The following is an 18,539-nucleotide window of genomic DNA, read 5'->3' as shown; positions in this document are numbered from 1 at the left end:
TAAAATTGGCATACGTGGAACTAACAATTCTCGAAATAATTTATTTTTCTTAAGACATAATTCTACGGTAGAACAAAATTTATTGGAGCTTGTTAGTGGTTCACCAGTGGCACGTTCATTGGAGATCGAACGCGTGATATCCGCTGACATGTTTCAGCTCGTTCGCGCAGAAGCGAGCCGAAACGATGGTGCTACACTTTTTGCCCCGCTTGGCTATTGGATATGCCGCTTTTATAAGCTCATTCTCCTGAATTTTAGGAAACTGCAAAATAAGCAAAAAAAACACTGATCCGTATTATGCCACCACTTGGCGATAGCTCCGAACTTACTCTTATTTCGAGCGGTTTCGTGAAGCGTGATCCTTCGAAAATGAACCGTCCGTCGGTCAGTGGAATCGAAAGTGGATTTTGCAGCTGTGCTACCACGGTCATGCTGCCGTCCGATTTCGTCTCCAGTTTCATTTCGATCGATGGTATTTCTAAGCTAAAGTCACTGTTCACGAACAGCTTCTTGCTCGTATCACCCTTCAGACCGGCCATACAGAACGCCTTGATGTGGGTCTGATCAAACTTGGTGCTCCTGTACTCGTTGTAGTTCAGCGATTCCTTTATCGAAACCTGTTGGCCGGCAGCAACCGTCACCGAGAACGGTACCGTTCGAATCAGCTCCGTATGCTTTCCGGTGTAGTCCGAGTGTTTAAGATTGATCGATCCCTCCACATCGTGCACCGCATTGGACGAGTTTGAAACAATTAATTCCACCCCGAAAGGCTTTCCCAGGACGTGCTCGGAGCACGCCCGCATAGCCAACTGAATGCCGTGCCCGTGGTCAGCGGCTTTGGTGGCCGGCGAAAGCTGTTTGCTGGCCACACAGGTCCCGCTGAACCGTTGGCAGCCCTGCACCACGACCGATCGCATCACTTCCCGTTCCTTCTGGGATCCCTCGGGGAATTTGTAGCTATCGGTGACATCTTCCCGTCGGTTAAATCCGATCGCTTTCGTACTGAGATGCTGCCCAATGCTACCGGTGTCCGTCAGGAGCGGTGTTGGGTTCATGTTCCCACTACCATCGACCGACCAGTATATTTTATCCGCGTTCACCTCCGAGTACACAAAATCGGTATCGTACAGCGTGTTGATGGCCCCCTCCTTGATCGAAGCCACAGGAGCCGGCCCTAGCTTGAACATACCGTCGGACATCTCCTGCGGCGTGGCGTCAACCACCTGCCATCCATCATACCTCGGAACGGCCAGATCCGGACGCCTCATCCACACCTCGTTCCACACGTGAAAGTTCCAGACGGAATCCTCCGAATACTCAGAAACCGTGCTGTTGCTATCGTCGACAAAGATATCGATCGTCAGTGAGGACTCCGTGTCGTGAGCACACTCGAACGCAGTAACGGCTCGACACGGTATCCCCAGTGCCCGACACACCGTGAGGAAGACACCCGCAAACACCCAGCACTGGCCATACTCGACCGCTTCATCAGTGTTGTAGAACTGCTGCAGGATTTTGACCGACCCACTCCAGCCATGGGGAGGCGTCCCACCGCCATAGTCGCCGGTCCACCTGCCTCGCAACACTCCCAGACCATTGGCCGTGCTCAGGGCGCCGGACAGGGCCCGAACCACGCGCACCGGATTACCACGGTACGTCGGAGCCACGCGACCCGTCACCCCGACGATAAACATCGCACACGACAGCACGTCCACTTCAAACTGACCCACGTTCCAGCTGTGCATGCCCCGATCCTTGGGCGTCGACTTCCATATCATGGTGCTATCGTTCAACACATACTCCTGCCGCGCGGACTCATCTGTCGTTGTGTTTGGAAGGAAACCAAGAGACACCACAAATGGGTAAGGGATATTTGCCGATGCTCCTGCCAGATGCCATACCTTCCAGGTAGACCAGATCGCTCTTGCACCACGGATTGAACAGCACGTAGAACGGATCGGGAATCTCGAAGGACGATTTTCCATTCGTCGCATCCAGCCGGCAGTTGAACGCCAGGTTCCACCGTGAAACCGATGCCCCAGCTGGCACAAAGATCGCCACGCTGATTGTCTCCTTCGCTCCATCCTTCCAGCTTCCAACGATCGTGGCACTCCAGTCCTGTGGCTCCGTGGCGTCAGTCGTTTGCGGTTGTTGTGTCTCCAGCGCCATGTGTACCATGCAGCCATTTCCAAAGCTTACCTTTTCCGAACCGAAAGGCTTAACGTACGCCGTGACCACTACGGTGTCGGCCTGGTCGTTGAAAGGACGGTTGCAGAGCAGCCGCACCGTGAAGCGGTCGCCACGGCGTACGACTAACTCTCGCCGACGGAGTTGCTCGACCCGCGGATCGGACATCATTTCGTAGTGATCCGTGTGGTGGGCTTTACCATTTTCGTCGAAGCACAGATCGATCGCCTCGATCGTAAGGATACGCGATTCGGAAGCGTTCCCATTCACTGTGGGAAGGATTGGCAATGCGGTTAACACGGGTCAGCACCTGACCAACGCCCAATGCTTACCTCTCCGTGCTGGCCACATGCCATGCAGATGCTGCGCCGCAAACTTCCCCATCGCACTTCACTTCTGGTACTTCACAGCCAGTAGATCACCACTTTAAGGCCACCCTTTTTTGGGGCCGTTACGAACTTTCCGGGCCCAGCGAGCTCCACTTTTATAGTGCTCCGATCAATGTTATCGGCTCCATTAGTATCGGTGAAGCATAGTAAATCGGTTAAGCGAAAAACAAGCGTTCGAAGGCGAAAACTTCAACATAAACTTTTCTGCTGATAAGTGTTAAATTTATGGTCGACCAAAACTTGCCAATGTGGGGAATGGACACCTGGTAAACTTGGCACAAAATCGTTAGTGAAAATTATTCGGCTACAACCAATGTTTCGTAAACATTAGCCTACGCCAAGGCCTATAGTAAATGCGAGATGGCGAATCATTGATAACGACCAATGCAGTGTTACGCACCCTGGGGCCCCAGAGGACCTCATTCTCGGTTGCCCGCGGCTCGTTTAGCATTCGCGTGGTCATTCACTCTTTGATTGTTGGTATTCGTGGAATGCCGGCTTGACGAAATAACGTCACTACCATGACGAACTGTCAGCATTTTGAGGACCGCCCGTCGGCAGGCCCACCCGACGCCTCATATCATCCTCGAAAAAACCCGGCCAGAAAGGAGATATTGTTGAGCGGGCCGCGCTATCTGTTGGTGGTGTGAATGTTTGATTTAATAATAGACGGTCCGGAACGCCACCCTGTGACTCAGCGAAGCGGGATGCGCGATGCCGGGTCCATCGCGAACATGCGGACAATATATATAAATGAACCGAACGCCACCGGCCAGTGCTTTAGTTCCAAGTCACGCCTCCGAGGTGATTGACGATCTTTCGCCGCGGATCATCGCGTTTCCACAGAGTGCTATCGATTGACCAGAGGAACCACAATGGAAGTGTCGACCCCACACGCCCTACCCTTTCCGTTCTGGCCAGAAGCCGCAGGTAAGCCAAAGTGGTGTCACTTGGGACTTTCCGGGACGATCGTGCGAATGTTAACGAGCCGTTTGCGTGATAACGATCACCATAACGATGTGCTTCCAGACCAGGACAACCAGATTGAGCTGGACGACGAGTTGGGTGAGCTGCTTGTAGAGAAAATTGACACCTGCCCCAGTGAGAACGGTGCCAACCATCGGACGGACAAGTTTCAGCTTATGCATCGATCAGCGCCCCGGCTGATCGTACGTCGGGGGCAGGATTTTGTGGTGAAACTCGTCTGCAATCGGCAGATTAAAGCGAAAGCCGATGCCATTTCGCTCGTCCTTTCGGTCGATCCGATCGATGAAGAGTGGATCAGCCACGGCCACGGTACGGTCGTGTATCTGTTGCTGCAAACCGAGGACACCGCGGACGTGGAAGATCACGATTCCGATTGGTCGGCCAAACTGGAGGCCGTGCGTCCGATTGAAGGAAATGTATTCGAGCATCTCATTGCGATAAAGACATCCCCGAATGCATCCGTTTCAAGGTGGACACTGTCGGTGAACGTGAAATCTGGGGTGCCCCAAGCCGAAGCCGTCGTCTATCAGCTTGATCAGCCGTTCTACTTGCTGTTCAATCCGTGGTGCGAAAGCGATCCCGTATTTCTCGAGGGTAAGAGTAGCTCGCCGGTGGTTTCAGGGCCGTGCTTAGTCCTTTTTTTCTACTCCGGTCGACAGACGAAGATCAACGAAGAGAGTACGTGCTCGAGGATATGACCATGCTGTGGAAAGGCAACGAGCGTAGCTTTTACGCCACCCAATGGAAACTGGGACAGTACGAAGAAGACATTCTCGACTGCACGCTCATGCTGTTGGGCCGTGTCGCGCGACTATCGGCCACGTTCCGTGGCAATCCGGTCAAGGTATGCCGGGCCCTGTCGGGTGTGGTAAACAGCAACGATAACTATGGAGTTGTGGCCGGTAATTGGAGTGGTAAGTACGAGAACGGTACGGCACCCACGACGTGGACCGGCTCGGTCAAGATCCTGCAGCAGTACTACGCAACCCAGAGTCCGGTCCCGTACGGGCAGTGCTGGGTTTTTGCCGGGGTCCTGGGTACCCTCTGCCGTGCGCTCGGTATTCCGTGCCGTATCGTGACAACCTTTTCTTCGGCACACGACACTGAGGCGTCCCTCACGATCGACGTGTACCTGGACGAGGAGGGCAACGTCATGCGCAACTTTTCACGTGACTCCGTCTGGAACTATCACGTGTGGAACGAGGTCTGGCTGAAGCGTGCCGATCTGGGCACCCCGGAGTACTACGGGTGGCAAGTGATCGACGGTACACCGCAGGAATTTTCCGACGGATCCTACAAACTCGGACCGGCTCCGGTGGCCGCGATCAAGAACGGCCAGGTGAACGTACTGTACGACAGTGACTTTGTGTTCGCCGAAGTCAACGCGGACAAAGTGTTTTGGCGTTACCGTGGACCAAGCAAAGCGCTCCAGTTGATCCAGAAGGACACCACCGGGATCGGACAGTTCATTAGCACCAAAGCGATCGGAAGCGACCAGCGGGAGGACATCACGCAGAACTACAAGTGCGGTGAACAGTCGTCCGAGGCCACCATTTCGATGCTGCGAGCCCTGAAGCTCGGCCAAAGCTGCCTCACCAAGCACTATCTCAAACTGGTTGACGTAGACGACCGTGTATCGATCAAGCACCAGGGCAAAGACGTAGAGTTCGAGCTGGTCCTCGACGATCAAGCGCTGATGGGTGATGCGTTCCGTATCGCTCTACGCATAAGAAACATTTCCCTCGCGGATTCGTACACCGTCGGTGGCCGGATCCATCTCAACCATATCCTGTACACGGGTAAAAACATCAAAACCATCATAAGCCATCCATTTTCGTTGGTGCTCGATCCGAACGGTGAGGAAACGGTGGAGGTACCGATCGCATTCGATGACTACTACGAGTCGGGCATGAACGAGGCCATCTTTAAGGTCACCAGTTTTGCCACCGTCAACGGGGTGGACTTTGAATACTTTTCCCAGGAAGACTATCGGCTCCGGAAGCCGGACGTGCAGTTGCAGCTCAACAGTGATGCGATCTATCGATCCTCGGTGAAGGTGATTGCCTCGTTCCGCAATCCACTGCCTATACCGGTGACCAGCGGGGTCCTGAACATCGAATGCTCTGGGCTATGCAAAACCCTCTCCATTCCGGTAGGTTATATGATTCCGGGTTACGCAATGGTGTTCTAAAACCTCTTTTTTCCATTCTCTAGGTTGAAGCGATTGAAGGGAATGGACACTACGAGGTAATGTTCTTGATTGTACCCTCGTTTCTCGGCAGCAATCAACTGTTGGCCAAATTTCATTCCAACGAATTGAACGACATCGAAGGTTCGCTTAGCTTCGACGTTGCGTCACCGGAAGAAAGCAACTCGATGAGGGATGTTCTATTTTTCTCGTGATCGGTGTGATTTAACGTTGCAGTGTTCAGTTATGAACTTCTACTGTTGCTCTACATATTATTTTCCGAGAATAAATAAGTTGCTTTGAATATCCAAAAATAACAACTTGGTGATGCACTCCGAAGGTCTTCGATACGTTCTCAAGGTGCAAAAGATCAAAATGAAGGACAATTTTCTATCTCATCTCACACGGAAACCATTAATCACACGAACGAATTGTTTCATGATCAACCAATCAACCAACATGATCATACTGACACCCTCTTATTTGGGCACACAATTTATTGCCCATTCGTGGACAATTATCTTGTTGGTTTTCAATTACAGTTAGACAGATTTGCAATCAATGCTTGGTTTACTTACCGACTTTATCCGCAACGCCAGTGTGGATGATTGGTTTTGCTAAGGGATTCCTCGTGTACGGAACATCATTGTTCATTTTCCCGGGCGTTGAGCAATCACGACAGTTGCGCCAATAAGTACTTAACCTGCTCCCCATTGCAGTATCACTTGATGATACAATTTATTTGTTGAATCGAACACGAACAACACCCCTGACCGTCAGACGAATATAGATCATGCGTCGGACGTTGTTTTGAATTCCTAGACCAGCGAACAAGAACACCTGCGAACCTTGGTTGATTTGAAACGAAAACCCACTGTCCTTCTGGCGGGATTGTGGAAGGATGATGTCACTTTATTCACAAGATTCACACGACGTATTTTTATGTAACCTACAACAGTGTTTGGAACGCAGCGATCAGTGCCAAACACCGGGAGGTAATTTTTAAAACAAGCAAGAGCGCGGCATAAAAGCAATCGACAAGTTCTTGTTCCGACCTCGGTGGCGCCAATTGGCAAACTACCTTAACCAGAGAGTTAACGTGCCCCCTTACCGTCGGCGGCACGATGCCGGCAATTAATCGAAATTTGCATACAATCACTGACCGATCGAACGTATCTCGTGAGGCTCGCACGAGGGAGCGTCTGGTGTTCCAGTTAAAATTAGCGCCACTACAAACCACAGCCACTGATGCTGCTTATGATGAGCTGTGCCCTTTACTCCGCACTATCGGAGCGCTTGTGTCGGACTGCGCTGGTTTCGTTCGTTTCAAGTGGTCAGCAAACATTCTGAACCTACAAAATCCCCACCGGCTCAGAAGATCTTGGAAATGAAACTCGACGCATAACGTGTCTTAGTTGCCACTAGCCATGACCTCCAGACGCCACCAACGCGTGTTGTGATCGCGATCGCCGGCGTCGCATCACGTCACTGTGTCGCCGAAGTAGCGCAGAACCATCCTCTGGGTAAAGGTTGCCTATTGCTGATCCTCGGTGGTTCCCATTGCAACGGTTATCGGCCAGACAAAGTCAGTTGCCTGTTGCAGGAGCAGTGTTAACCTTATTGTACCGATAAGGACAGAAGTCTTCAATCGCAGGCCTGGAAAAGGCACCGGCCGATCGACCCATTTACTATTCATGAATCATTGTTTCTCAGTTGAATGGTCATCGCTCTAGTTACGAAAGTCGATTATCAGACAAATCCGGGTCATCATGCTGTGGTTTGTTTGTTCCTAAGCTTCCACAGGTGTGCAGAAAAACCAGCCAATCGTTTCGTTTCAATCCATGTTTCTCGTTTAATTGGAATACCATTTTGTGTAAGCCACAGTTATACAGCAGCTTTGAGTTTAACAAACGTTTCGATTGAAATAGAATCAAAAAGGAGATTGACTGAAAATTAAGATAAAATATATATTACGTTTCACGTAAAACACATAACAAATATCGTAAAAAAATCTTGCTGGCGTAAATGACTTTGCTGGTACAACCCTGGTGAGTCCATGAGGCCATGTATCCGGTTGGCGGCGTAGAATCGGATCGGATCTCTTCTGGATTCACTAATTGACTAGAACAATAGAGGTTGTAAATAAATAACATGCCGGCCTTTCTTTTGGGATCAATTGCTCTGATGGATCGATCGAAGGTTCGCACGATCTTTTTTTTTTGTTTGGCGATTACCAAAATACACATACTGCGTGAAAACAAAATGTATGTTAGTCTAAACATTAAACATAAACCGAACAAACAACGAAGGTAAAGCTTAAATACACATTGGCGTAGGCAAGGGCTTATTAGTTGGCTCTCCGCTTCACAACGCGGCGCACCATCGCCTACTGCGACGGTGGCACTATTTGGCAACAAAGGAACTATCGCGATTAGTTTGGTTAGGTATTTCGTTCATCACTGGTTGCTTGGTGAGGCACTGTGCTCAGCGTTTCTCTCTGGTTTTTTGCTCCGTTTGCAAGTAAGCTCGGTATGGTACACAACTTCAGCGATCCATTTACCACTATAAACAGTTCGTTCGCTAAGCAGTCGTCAGGTTTTCGATTTGGGATGAGCAGAGTTGTCTTCTAGTTTCTCTATGTACAGCTGGAAGAACGGCTTGGGTTGACCAGGCGAGAGATCGTTGATCGCACCTCGATTCCAGGCATAATAACATCAACATTAACAATGGTTACACAAAAATTAGTCAACATTGAGCGCCCACCGAAGCAGGCCTAAGAATCGGGTTTGCTTCGCTTTCTGGACCGGAAGTCCAGTTTCGTTAGTTGCGTTTCGTAAATGCACAGTCAGTTTTGTAGCGTTCACATCGATCGCGCGGTTATGCTGAGAGATTCCTGTCTTGCTATTTACATGCTCCGTTTTGCCTCCTAGTACCGATCATGCAGCTTCCGGTGGCGTTTTAAGTTCGAAGAGCAGGAAAACTTTTTCAGGCACACATCGCACGCGTACGGCTTTTCGCCGGTGTGCGTGCGATGGTGCAGTTCGAGACTGCGGGCGTTGTCGAACATTTTCGTGCAGGTCGCACACCGGTACGGGTTCTGGTCGCTGTGGATACGTTGGTGCGTTTTCAGCGTGCTGGCGTTGTAGAACGACTTCGAGCAGATATCACATTTGTACGGTTTTTCGCCCGCATGCACCAGCATATGCTGCCGCAGGGCAGTCGAATCGTTGAAGCTCTTATGGCACACGTGGCATTCCTGGCCGGACGAAGATGTCGACCGCTGCATTGGAACACTGATTTCCGACGGCGTCGCACCGGCTGGTACAGCTGGTAAGCGTATCGGTTTTAAGTTATGTCCCAACGTGCTACCTTCGTTACCGGTCGTACGACCATTTAGGTTGATATTAAGGCTTAAGTTGACGCCAATGCTGCTCGGGATGGTGTTGTTGTTCAGACAGTCGGTACTGTCGAGCTGCGGTAACGGACTAAGTGCATCGCCGTTCGTACTTTGGCTGACGCTGCTATTATTACTGCTACTACTGTACAACAGAGGCTGATGCCGCTGCCACACCGATAACGGTGGATGCGAATACTTGGCCTTCGAATGAATGTACTCGACGTGCATGTTCAGGTTTTTGGCAAAGTGAAACGTCTTCGGACAGTAGTAGCACTGAAATATTCGCTCTTCCTTGTGACTGGTTATGTGTAGCTTGAGCTGCTCCAGGACGCTAAACTCTTGCGAGCAATATTCACACTTCAGCGGTGCCACGTAGTTGAGTTCGGGCACCGATAAGTACACATCCGGCTGCAGGCTGAGCGATTCATTCGACGAGGCATCGTTCGAGTCGTTACCGTTCGAAGCCGACTCTTCCCATCGATCAAGCTCGCCCTCGATTTCTTGGCCGGGAAGCAGGTCGATTTTATTGTCGTTCCCATCGACCAAGATCATCCCATGTGCGTCGAATGTTTCGATTTCGTGTTCGTCCTTTGCTTCCCTGGGATCGATATCGCTTCGCTCCTCCAGCAGCACTTCGGGTTCCATTTTTATGACCACCTCGTCTTCATCGTCGGCTTCCTCTTCCTCATCCTGCGCCCTATCCAGCGGCAGCAGGGTTGATCGTAGATACTCATCGTTATGTTTGCATCGCTCGCGGAACTGATAAAAGCTTTCGATCCTTGTTTTGCACGCACCGCAAATCGATGACGGAAAGCCCATGTTTCGTTGTATCTACGAATCCAGCACGGAACCATTAGTTAGTTGAGTTGGATTGAAAAAATATTCAAACATTTAAAGACGCACAAGCAACGATCCTCCAGCGTCTTGCGGTGGCGCGATCTTGCGCACGCGAACCGCGTTCAATCACTCACCCTAATCGATGTACAGTCGTAGATTATCGTCTGAAGCGAATCGCTTCCACTATCACCAAAAATAGATTCCAAAGTGTCATCGCCGGACAAACAGAGCCTGCAAATGTTTTCTATTTTTGCACTACGCCATCAAGCGATCCGACGGGATGGAAAAAACACGTTGAAAACGAAAACGTCGATGCGCCGAGTTTGAGGAAGAAAATGCCACAAAACACACATATTAATTGCCGCGTCCTTTTCCGAACGAGTCTTCGCTCCTCGGAATCAGAATTTGCCCCAAAATTGGTATACTTACTATGTGGGACTCATGGCTTACGGGCGATACATTTGCACACCGTGTTACCGTATCGGGGAAAGATCGAATGGGGCTTCGAGTGGAATTGGCCTGGCAACCGCAACGTTTCAACAGGCCTCGCGGATTGTCGCACCGGATTGTGTGGTGTATTATTTGGCGCACTGCACTGGCCAGCCTCCAGCGGAGAAAAATCCTCTGTTTATCTCCCCGGTTACGGTCCGTCGGCGGCGATGGTTGGAACTGTCAAAACCAGCCCACCGCATCTGTGTAGTAGTAGTGGTAAAAAACGTATGACGTATGACAGGCTACTTAAATCGGCAGTTACAGGACGAAAAGGAGGATACTAGTTTCAACTCAAACACGAACCATGTAATTTCACATTTGTGGTCCTTTTATTGATTTCAATTCAATTAAAAACAAAGCAACCTTAAAATCGATTTGATACTCCTCTCACGAAACGTTACATCGTTCATTTTGAAAGACTATGGCATTAAGCAACTAAACATACATCAAATTCACTTAACTCTATTTATCACTTTAGCGCGCTACATGACCGGCCTGTAAAACCGGTTCGTAAAACCAAATTTAAATCTAACAAATATCGCAGTAAAAATCGAAAAGAAATCAAACACAACACGGCACACGTTTGTCAGGGTGTTAAAAAGAATACAAAAATATGTGATGATGCACTTGTGATGGTTGGTTGCTAACTTGTGATGCGTTGGTTTTGCCTCTCGTCACGATCTAAATCGTTTCGGCACGTGGATCCAGTGCGTGGATGGCTTGTGCCAGCGTTGGGCCTCCTTTAACTTTTACGCCCTTCTTGCCAATCTCGTTCAAGCGCTCCTCTATCAGGCTACGATCTCGACCCCGTTGCCACCAGAGGTGAAGGCATGTTTGTAGCAGCGGAATGTACAGCGCCAACAGCTCCGTGTCGCACACGTGTTCATACCGTCGCAAGGCAAGCTCGGCCCACTGTTCGGCGGACGAATGGGGTATGGGTGAGGTGGTGCATGCGGCCACAAGCCGACACAGCAGCAACAAAACACACCTGGACTTATCGAGAAACAGTTTGTTCAGCAAGCGGAAGCAGTTCTCCAGCAGTGGCACGGCCAGCTCGTTTCGCCGTTCGTCCAATAATTGACACGCTCTCTTTAGCTCCTCATACTGTATAAACTCTAGAAAATGCTCGGAATCACGCAGCAAAGGCACGCACATGATATGGTCGAGAAACGCTTCAAAGGCGCTGCTGCGTTCGCCGATCAGATTGGCGGTAAAGTTGCCCATTAGCACCTTCTTCGGGAAGCTGCAGGACTGCAGCAGAGCTTGATGATCCTTTCGTAGCCCCTCGTACAGCTTCAGGAAGTCGGTGTACCGCCGATCGATGCTCGTCGGAAATGGGTCCCGTGGAGAGCCATCTTTTCGAACGTTCACGACGTATACGACGTACTTTTTGGTACCGTTTGTACCCGCCGGAGCTTCGGCAGTTCCCTCGGCGGGTGGCTCGGGCATAATACGGGCAGATATTATTTCAAAGTGAAGCGTCATATTCCCGTCCGCCTTATGCCGGCGATGGTAACGCTGCCAAATAGCTGCAACAAAGAGCGACAACTGCTTTAATTGTTCGAATCAAACTCCATTTAGGGTCACTGAAGACGTGTCGAAAGTGTATTGAGTGTAAGAGCTCTGGCAGTGGTTTTTGTGCTGAAATCTACTAGCCAACCCATCTTTCACAATGGACTTTATAATGGAAGAAAACTTTCAATACCTGGAACGACAGTGTCATTGGCCGCAGTTTTTATACTCAACGTACTTTCATCGAACACTTCCGTTGCACTATCGACATCTTCTTCGATCGGATCCGCGTTCTCCATGAGCTGAGTTGGGCCGAGTGCTGTTGATAAAAAATAAAGGCAAAAACATAGAAACGATGCAACAAATCGAATTGAGTCCACTTTGCCAGCAACGCAAATCGATCACGTGACCAGACCCGTATCCGACCTAATTATTAACGCACTTACGTTCCGGTTCTATGGTCCAGGAAATGGAATTCTCGTCGACTCTCCCACCGAAGCAGGCTCTTTTGTTGAGTTTACAAATTTAATTACACAAAGACTGACGTTTTTCGAGACATGGTTTGTTGACATCGCAATCTGCTCGAAAGTGCAGTTTACACTGGAATAGAATGAAATGCTAACGGTCGAATCGCCAACCATGATCAGATTTCGTGATGCATCTAAGCATCGTTCTTAAATGCCTTAAAAGAAACAAACCTTTTTTCACTTTGGAACAGTACACTTAACATGCAATAACATCTCATTCGTGCAGTTTTGAATTGGACCACCCTGCGAGACAACCCTGAGAGCTGTCAAAGCAAAATAACAACACCGTTCAATCGTCGCACGAAACGGATCGGAACAGAACGTAGCGGATTGCATCGCATTATTTTGGGCACCGTTTATCGCTTTCATCGGCGAGCAAATTACACATAATGTTGTCCAACGGCACACGCAAAGTTCTGACGGCCGTGGCTTGCCAACTTTCGCGCGCCACTAGTGTTACTACGCGAAGTTACGGTTCCGGTAAGTTTGCTACGGTTCAAGGTTATGCGTAGTGTTGTGTAAACTAGTGCCGAGTAGTTGTCTGTCTGCGCCGCACTAGTCATAATCTTATCACCGCCCTGCTTGTCACAGTGCATGATTTGTGCTTTCTTTTCTTTCGGTATCGTTGTGATATAGACAAGAAGTTCAGCATCAAGGATGAGGTACTCGATGGCAGACCACTATATTTGGACGCCCAAGCCACGACGTCGTTGGTAAGTGACCGCATCGGTCGGTTATGCGATTAGCCAGCAATCTTGCCTGTTGCCGGAAGGAGAATCCCCACGATGACGTACCAACGCGAAAGACCTTCGTTTATCGGTTAACTTTCTTATCATGTTTGGCTACGGTTGATACGTGAGTTGATCCGCGTGATAAAGATTTCTTTTCGTCCTCTTCTTCCAAGGATCCTCGCGTGCTGGACTCGATGATGCCGTACTTGACGGCCTATTACGGTAATCCACACTCGCGAACACATGCCTACGGCTGGGAGTCGGAGGAAGCCGTCGAAAAGGCTCGATCGCAGGTAGCCTCTCTGATCGGTGCCGATCCGAAGGAAATCGTTTTCACATCGGGTGCTACAGAGTCGAACAACATTTCGATTAAAGGAGTCGCACGGTTTTATGGCGCAAAGAAGAAACATGTCATCACCACACAGACCGAGCACAAGTGCGTGCTGGATTCGTGCCGAGCGCTCGAAGGGGAAGGCTTCCACGTGACCTACCTGCCGGTGGAAGCAAACGGATTGATCAACATGGAACAGCTCGAGAAAGCGATCACCCCCGAAACGTCGCTCGTGTCCGTGATGACGGTGAACAACGAAATTGGTGTGAAGCAACCGGTGACCGAAATCGGCAGGCTGTGTAAGAGCAAGAAGGTTTTCTTTCATACCGATGCAGCCCAAGCCGTCGGCAAGATTCCGCTTGACGTGAACAAAATGAACATCGATCTGATGTCCATCTCCGGCCACAAGATCTACGGTCCAAAGGGCGTCGGGGCACTGTACGTACGCCGAAGGCCGCGTGTACGCGTAGAGGCAATCCAGAGTGGCGGTGGACAGGAAAGAGGACTGCGCAGCGGTACCGTGCCCACGCCACTTGCGGTCGGTTTGGGTGCGGCCTGTGATATCGCGAGCCGCGAGATGGAGTACGATCACAAATGGATGGAGTTTCTCTCCAAGCGTCTGATGGACAAAGTTTTTGCCGAGTTGCCACAAGTCATCCGCAACGGTGACCCGGTGCATTCGTATCCCGGCTGCATCAATCTATCGTTTGCCTACGTCGAGGGAGAGTCGCTTCTGATGGCACTAAAGGATGTGGCCCTGTCGAGTGGTTCGGCATGTACCTCCGCCTCGCTGGAACCATCGTATGTACTGCGCGCCATCGGCACGGACGAAGATTTGGCCCACAGCTCGATTCGGTTCGGCATCGGACGCTTCACAACGGTCGAGGAAGTTGACTACACGGCGGAAAAGTGTATTAAACACGTCACGCGACTTCGCGAGATGTCGCCGCTGTGGGAAATGGTGCAAGAAGGAGTGGATCTGAAGAGTATCAAGTGGTCACAGCATTAGGATGGCGGGACGAGTTAAGTGACGCAATAATCCCTCGATCGTACCACCAAACTGATTCGGAACGACGCACCCCAGGCGGCGCGTAGCGTTAGTGAGAACTGGATTCTGCTTGTTCTTGTTTGTTGATTTCAAACAAGTCTGTTATGTGGACTTGATCACATTTTATCTTCACAAATTGTATGTTTAGTAATAAAATTGCTTTTCAACCTTTATTCGGGTTCTCAAAGGGAAATCGACGATCTAATCAGAGCAAACTGCTCGATACTGCTTGAAGGTCCGTTTTAGCCCCATATCCCCTAAGACGCCGGTTCGAGTTTTTGACAGCTCGTCAACAAAGCTGCCAAACTCGGAATCGCCGTAAACATAAACAACAGTTTTAATTCTTTCTCCAGTTCCGTGGGTATTCCAAAAGAATAATGAGTAAGCGGAGTAATCGTCGGGAGCCTTCCTCTTCGGAGGAAAGCAGTGTCGATAGCGAAGAAGAATCCCGTCGGAAGGATCTGAAGGAACGGGATGAGTTTGCGCAGCGATTGAAAAAACGCGATGAAGATCGCACCCGGAAGGTGGTCGAATCCTCGTCCAGCAAACGGGCGTACGAGGAGGCCGCCAAACGGTTGAAGCTTGAAGCGGAAGACAAAGAGAAACTGCTGCCCAAGCTTCGCATCCAGTCCCGCCGGCAGTATCTGGAGAAACGTAAGGAGGACAAAGTTGCTGAGCTCGAAGCAGACATCCTCGACGATGAGTACCTGTTCGGGGACACGGACATTACCGAGCGGGAGCGGCAGGATCGGGAGTACAAGAAAAGTCTGCTTCAGATCGCAAAGGAACATGAGAAGGCACGGGAACTGGAGCGGGTTCAACGCTATCACATGCCAAAGGACATCAAGAAGGGTGAACAGCAGGAGTACGTCGAGGTGGACGAACGGGAACGGTTGCCAAACTCGGAACAGAAAAAGTGGGAAGCGGAACAGCTCGCTTCGGCGGTGTACAAGTTCGGCTCAAAAGACGCCAAGGAACGGGCCGCTCAGCAGGAAGAGTATGAGTTGCTGTTGGAGGAGCAGATCGATTTCATTCAAGCCCTCCGGCAGGAGGGCACCAAAGACAAGGACCGTAAGCCAGAAGTCACGGAAGCGGAAAAGAAAAAGATGAGCATCGCAGAAACGAAAAAGTCGCTACCGATCTATCCGTTCAAGGAAGATCTCATCGCTGCCATCCGCGATCACCAGATTCTGATCATCGAGGGTGAAACGGGTTCGGGGAAAACGACGCAAATCCCTCAGTACCTCTACGAGGCCGGATTCACGAACGATGGTAAAAAGATTGGCTGTACCCAGCCACGTCGTGTGGCCGCCATGTCGGTGGCAGCTCGTGTTGCCGAAGAGATGGGTGTTAAACTTGGCAACGAAGTTGGGTACAGCATCCGGTTCGAGGACTGCACCTCGGAGCGTACGGTGCTAAAGTACATGACCGATGGTACGCTGCATCGGGAATTTCTTTCCGAACCCGATCTCGGATCGTACAGTGTGATGATCATTGACGAAGCGCATGAACGTACGCTTCATACAGACATTCTTTTCGGGCTGGTCAAGGACATCGCACGTTTTCGGTTGGACTTGAAACTACTGATCTCCAGCGCGACGCTCGATGCGGACAAGTTTTCCGATTTCTTCGACGAAGCTCCAATCTATCGAATCCCCGGACGACGATATCCGGTGCGTCATAAAACTCTTTGTCGTTGGATGAAGATAAATATCTCATTCGATCTATGTTTCCGTATTTAAAGGTGGACATATTCTACACTAAAGCACCCGAAGCGGATTACATTGATGCTTGCGTGGTGTCGGTGCTTCAAATCCACGCCACACAACCACTGGGTGATATTCTGGTCTTTTTAACGGGTTCGTATCGAGATTGTTCTCTTAGCTTTGGCTCTCCATCCACCAATCATTGCTTTTTGTTCCGCAGGTCAAGAAGAAATTGAAGCTTGCCAGGAAATGTTGCAAGATCGCGTGAAACGGCTCGGGTCGAAACTGAAGGAACTGATCATTCTACCGATCTACGCCAACCTACCGTCCGATATGCAGGCAAAGATATTCGAACCGACCCCACGGAACGCGCGGAAGGTGGTGCTTGCAACCAACATTGCGGAGACATCGCTCACGATTGATAACATTATCTACGTGATCGATCCGGGCTTCGCGAAGCAGAACAATTTCAATTCCCGCACTGGCATGGAAACACTGATGGTGGTACCGATCTCGAAGGCTTCGGCCAACCAACGGGCGGGTCGAGCCGGTCGTGTTGCACCCGGCAAGTGCTTCCGCCTGTACACGGCTTGGGCATACAAGAACGAATTGGAGGACAATACGGTGCCGGAGATCCAACGGATCAACCTTGGCAATGCGGTTCTGATGCTGAAAGCCCTCGGAATCAACGATCTGTTGCATTTCGACTTTCTTGATCCACCACCCCACGAAACGCTCGTACTGGCACTCGAGCAGCTATACGCACTGGGCGCCCTAAATCATCATGGCGAACTCACGAAACTGGGTCGCCGCATGGCCGAGTTCCCTGTCGATCCGATGATGGCAAAGATGCTGCTGGCAAGCGAGAAGTACAAGTGTTCCGAAGATGTCGTTACAATCGCTGCAATGCTGTCTGTCAATGGGGCCGTATTTTACCGGCCAAAAGATAAAATCATTCACGCTGATACGGCACGCAAAAATTTTAACCACCTGCACGGTGACCACCTAAGCTTGATGCAGGTGTACAATCAGTGGGTCGAGTCAGACTATAGCACGCAGTGGTGCTACGAAAATTACATTCAATTTCGCTCCATGAAGCGGGCCCGCGACGTACGGGAACAGCTTGTCGGGCTGATGCAGCGTGTCGAGATTGAGATGGTGTCGGCATTACCGGAAACGACCAACATGCGGAAGGCAATTACGGCGGGTTATTTCTATCACGTGGCGCGTCTCTCGAAGGGAGGAAACTATAAGACGGTAAAACACAACCAAGGGGTCATGATACACCCTAACTCGGCACTGTTTGAGGAGTTGCCCCGCTGGGTGCTCTATCATGAGCTGGTTTTTACGACGAAAGAGTTTATGCGCTCCGTCATCGAGATCGATAGCAAGTGGTTGCTCGAAGTGGCGCCGCACTACTACAAACCGAAGGAATTGGAAGACTCTACCAATAAAAAGATGCCCAAAACGGTAGGACGGGCCACCCTGACGGATGTGTAAATTAGCTGAGACTGTAGAAATAAGGTTTTAGAAATTTAGAAAATAAAACAATTGAAAACTGAACTATTCGTAGTTCCATTTTTTATGGTGATAAAAGTTGTTAAATAAGATTGTTTTTTTTGAGAATTATTGAGTTGAATTAACATAGATTTGTAATCAAAGTATTTTTCTAAACCTTTCTAGAATTGCTCCTTCCTGTTGGCCCGCATAAATACACAAATATGCTAATCAACGAACTATTCACTTCACATCCGTAGGCGGTAGATCCTTTATCTGGTCCTCCGGTCTAATCCACTCACTGTCCTCTCGGTTTCTTTTTCCCCGAGAGGATAATGATGACGGTGATTCAACTCGTCCATCAATCTCTCCACCTCGGTTCGTATAATCTATTTTTCTCGTTTTATCGCGAACTCATCGTAACATCCATCCCCACATGCGCCCACCCGGTTCTCGAACGAAAGCCTAGTTCATGTTAAATGTGGTATGTTAAGGGCATCCCTCGTCCCAATGCCATTCAACAAGTGGAATCGGCAATCGTCGTAAAGATTCGCTAGAACAACCATTCCGACCCAGCTTCCGGTCGGACGACCGAGCGACGACGTCGAGAAAAAAGAAGATGAGTAAACACAATTTTCTCTTCTTCCCACTGAAAGTGATTTTCCGGTGCTCCCTCGCCCGCCATCGCCCGTTAAGCTGGAGGATACTTT

At 50.0% G+C, this 18,539-nt stretch overlaps 6 protein-coding genes across 6 annotated transcripts; 3 read left to right on the top strand and 3 right to left on the bottom strand.

Moving 5' to 3' along the window:
• Window positions 1-115: 115 nt before the first annotated feature.
• Window positions 116-2,564, bottom strand: LOC131208000 (annulin-like). The gene is made up of 4 exons (XM_058200643.1): window positions 2,520-2,564; window positions 1,902-2,456; window positions 330-1,819; window positions 116-262 (listed from the first exon to the last, which is right to left on the bottom strand). The coding sequence occupies exons 1-4, from the start codon at window positions 2,536-2,538 to the stop codon at window positions 116-118; spliced, it is 2,211 nt and encodes a 736-aa protein (XP_058056626.1). The 5' UTR covers window positions 2,539-2,564.
• Window positions 2,565-3,394: 830 nt separating this feature from the next.
• On the top strand, window positions 3,395-6,029 carry LOC131208334 (annulin-like). Its single transcript, XM_058201044.1, has 4 exons — window positions 3,395-3,506; window positions 3,606-4,157; window positions 4,223-5,715; window positions 5,778-6,029. The coding sequence occupies exons 1-4, from the start codon at window positions 3,452-3,454 to the stop codon at window positions 5,964-5,966; spliced, it is 2,289 nt and encodes a 762-aa protein (XP_058057027.1). The 5' UTR covers window positions 3,395-3,451; the 3' UTR covers window positions 5,967-6,029.
• Window positions 6,030-7,693: 1,664 nt separating this feature from the next.
• Window positions 7,694-10,629, bottom strand: LOC131208343 (zinc finger protein ZFP2-like). The gene is made up of 3 exons (XM_058201057.1): window positions 10,415-10,629; window positions 10,120-10,240; window positions 7,694-9,979 (listed from the first exon to the last, which is right to left on the bottom strand). Exons 1-3 carry the CDS (start codon window positions 10,426-10,428, stop codon window positions 8,678-8,680), a joined length of 1,437 nt encoding a protein of 478 aa, XP_058057040.1. The 5' UTR covers window positions 10,429-10,629; the 3' UTR covers window positions 7,694-8,677.
• A 261-nt stretch (window positions 10,630-10,890) lies between these two features.
• LOC131208350 (sorting nexin-21) lies at window positions 10,891-12,500 on the bottom strand. The gene is made up of 3 exons (XM_058201066.1): window positions 12,436-12,500; window positions 12,183-12,308; window positions 10,891-12,006 (listed from the first exon to the last, which is right to left on the bottom strand). Exons 2-3 carry the CDS (start codon window positions 12,286-12,288, stop codon window positions 11,159-11,161), a joined length of 954 nt encoding a protein of 317 aa, XP_058057049.1. The 5' UTR covers window positions 12,289-12,308; window positions 12,436-12,500; the 3' UTR covers window positions 10,891-11,158.
• A 321-nt stretch (window positions 12,501-12,821) lies between these two features.
• On the top strand, window positions 12,822-14,800 carry LOC131208344 (cysteine desulfurase, mitochondrial). The gene is made up of 3 exons (XM_058201058.1): window positions 12,822-12,996; window positions 13,153-13,229; window positions 13,421-14,800. The coding sequence occupies exons 1-3, from the start codon at window positions 12,906-12,908 to the stop codon at window positions 14,585-14,587; spliced, it is 1,335 nt and encodes a 444-aa protein (XP_058057041.1). The 5' UTR covers window positions 12,822-12,905; the 3' UTR covers window positions 14,588-14,800.
• Window positions 14,801-15,003: 203 nt separating this feature from the next.
• LOC131207998 (pre-mRNA-splicing factor ATP-dependent RNA helicase DHX16) lies at window positions 15,004-17,832 on the top strand. Its single transcript, XM_058200637.1, has 3 exons — window positions 15,004-16,299; window positions 16,371-16,485; window positions 16,553-17,832. Exons 1-3 carry the CDS (start codon window positions 15,004-15,006, stop codon window positions 17,830-17,832), a joined length of 2,691 nt encoding a protein of 896 aa, XP_058056620.1.
• The last annotated feature ends 707 nt before the right edge of the window (window positions 17,833-18,539 follow it).

This window comes from Anopheles bellator, chromosome 2 (assembly GCF_943735745.2).
Source record: "Anopheles bellator chromosome 2, idAnoBellAS_SP24_06.2, whole genome shotgun sequence".
Taxonomy (NCBI): Eukaryota; Metazoa; Arthropoda; class Insecta; order Diptera; family Culicidae; genus Anopheles; species Anopheles bellator.
The sequence above is the reverse complement of the archived record's forward strand: the minus strand, read 5'-3'. Positions and strand labels throughout refer to the sequence as shown.

Coding starts and splice junctions, on each gene's coding strand:
- LOC131208000 (XM_058200643.1), bottom strand. Junction 1,820..1,901: donor CGATCTGGTCTACCTGGAAG/GTATGGCATCTG, acceptor ACACAACGACAG/ATGAGTCCGCGCGGCAGGAG. Junction 263..329: donor CGAAACCGCTCGAAATAAGA/GTAAGTTCGGAG, acceptor CTTATTTTGCAG/TTTCCTAAAATTCAGGAGAA.
- LOC131208334 (XM_058201044.1), top strand. CDS start 3,452: ATGGAAGTGTCGACCCCACACGCCCTACCCTTTCCGTTCTGGCCAGAA. Junction 3,507..3,605: donor GTTCTGGCCAGAAGCCGCAG/GTAAGCCAAAGT, acceptor ATGTGCTTCCAG/ACCAGGACAACCAGATTGAG. Junction 4,158..4,222: donor CGATCCCGTATTTCTCGAGG/GTAAGAGTAGCT, acceptor TCCGGTCGACAG/ACGAAGATCAACGAAGAGAG.
- LOC131208343 (XM_058201057.1), bottom strand. Junction 9,980..10,119: donor ACGACTGTACATCGATTAGG/GTGAGTGATTGA, acceptor CTGGATTCGTAG/ATACAACGAAACATGGGCTT.
- LOC131208350 (XM_058201066.1), bottom strand. CDS start 12,288: ATGGAGAACGCGGATCCGATCGAAGAAGATGTCGATAGTGCAACGGAA. Junction 12,007..12,182: donor CAATGACACTGTCGTTCCAG/GTATTGAAAGTT, acceptor TCTTTGTTGCAG/CTATTTGGCAGCGTTACCAT.
- LOC131208344 (XM_058201058.1), top strand. CDS start 12,906: ATGTTGTCCAACGGCACACGCAAAGTTCTGACGGCCGTGGCTTGCCAA. Junction 12,997..13,152: donor TACGCGAAGTTACGGTTCCG/GTAAGTTTGCTA, acceptor GTTGTGATATAG/ACAAGAAGTTCAGCATCAAG. Junction 13,230..13,420: donor CCCAAGCCACGACGTCGTTG/GTAAGTGACCGC, acceptor TCTTCTTCCAAG/GATCCTCGCGTGCTGGACTC.
- LOC131207998 (XM_058200637.1), top strand. CDS start 15,004: ATGAGTAAGCGGAGTAATCGTCGGGAGCCTTCCTCTTCGGAGGAAAGC. Junction 16,300..16,370: donor TCCCCGGACGACGATATCCG/GTGCGTCATAAA, acceptor CCGTATTTAAAG/GTGGACATATTCTACACTAA. Junction 16,486..16,552: donor TATTCTGGTCTTTTTAACGG/GTTCGTATCGAG, acceptor TTTGTTCCGCAG/GTCAAGAAGAAATTGAAGCT.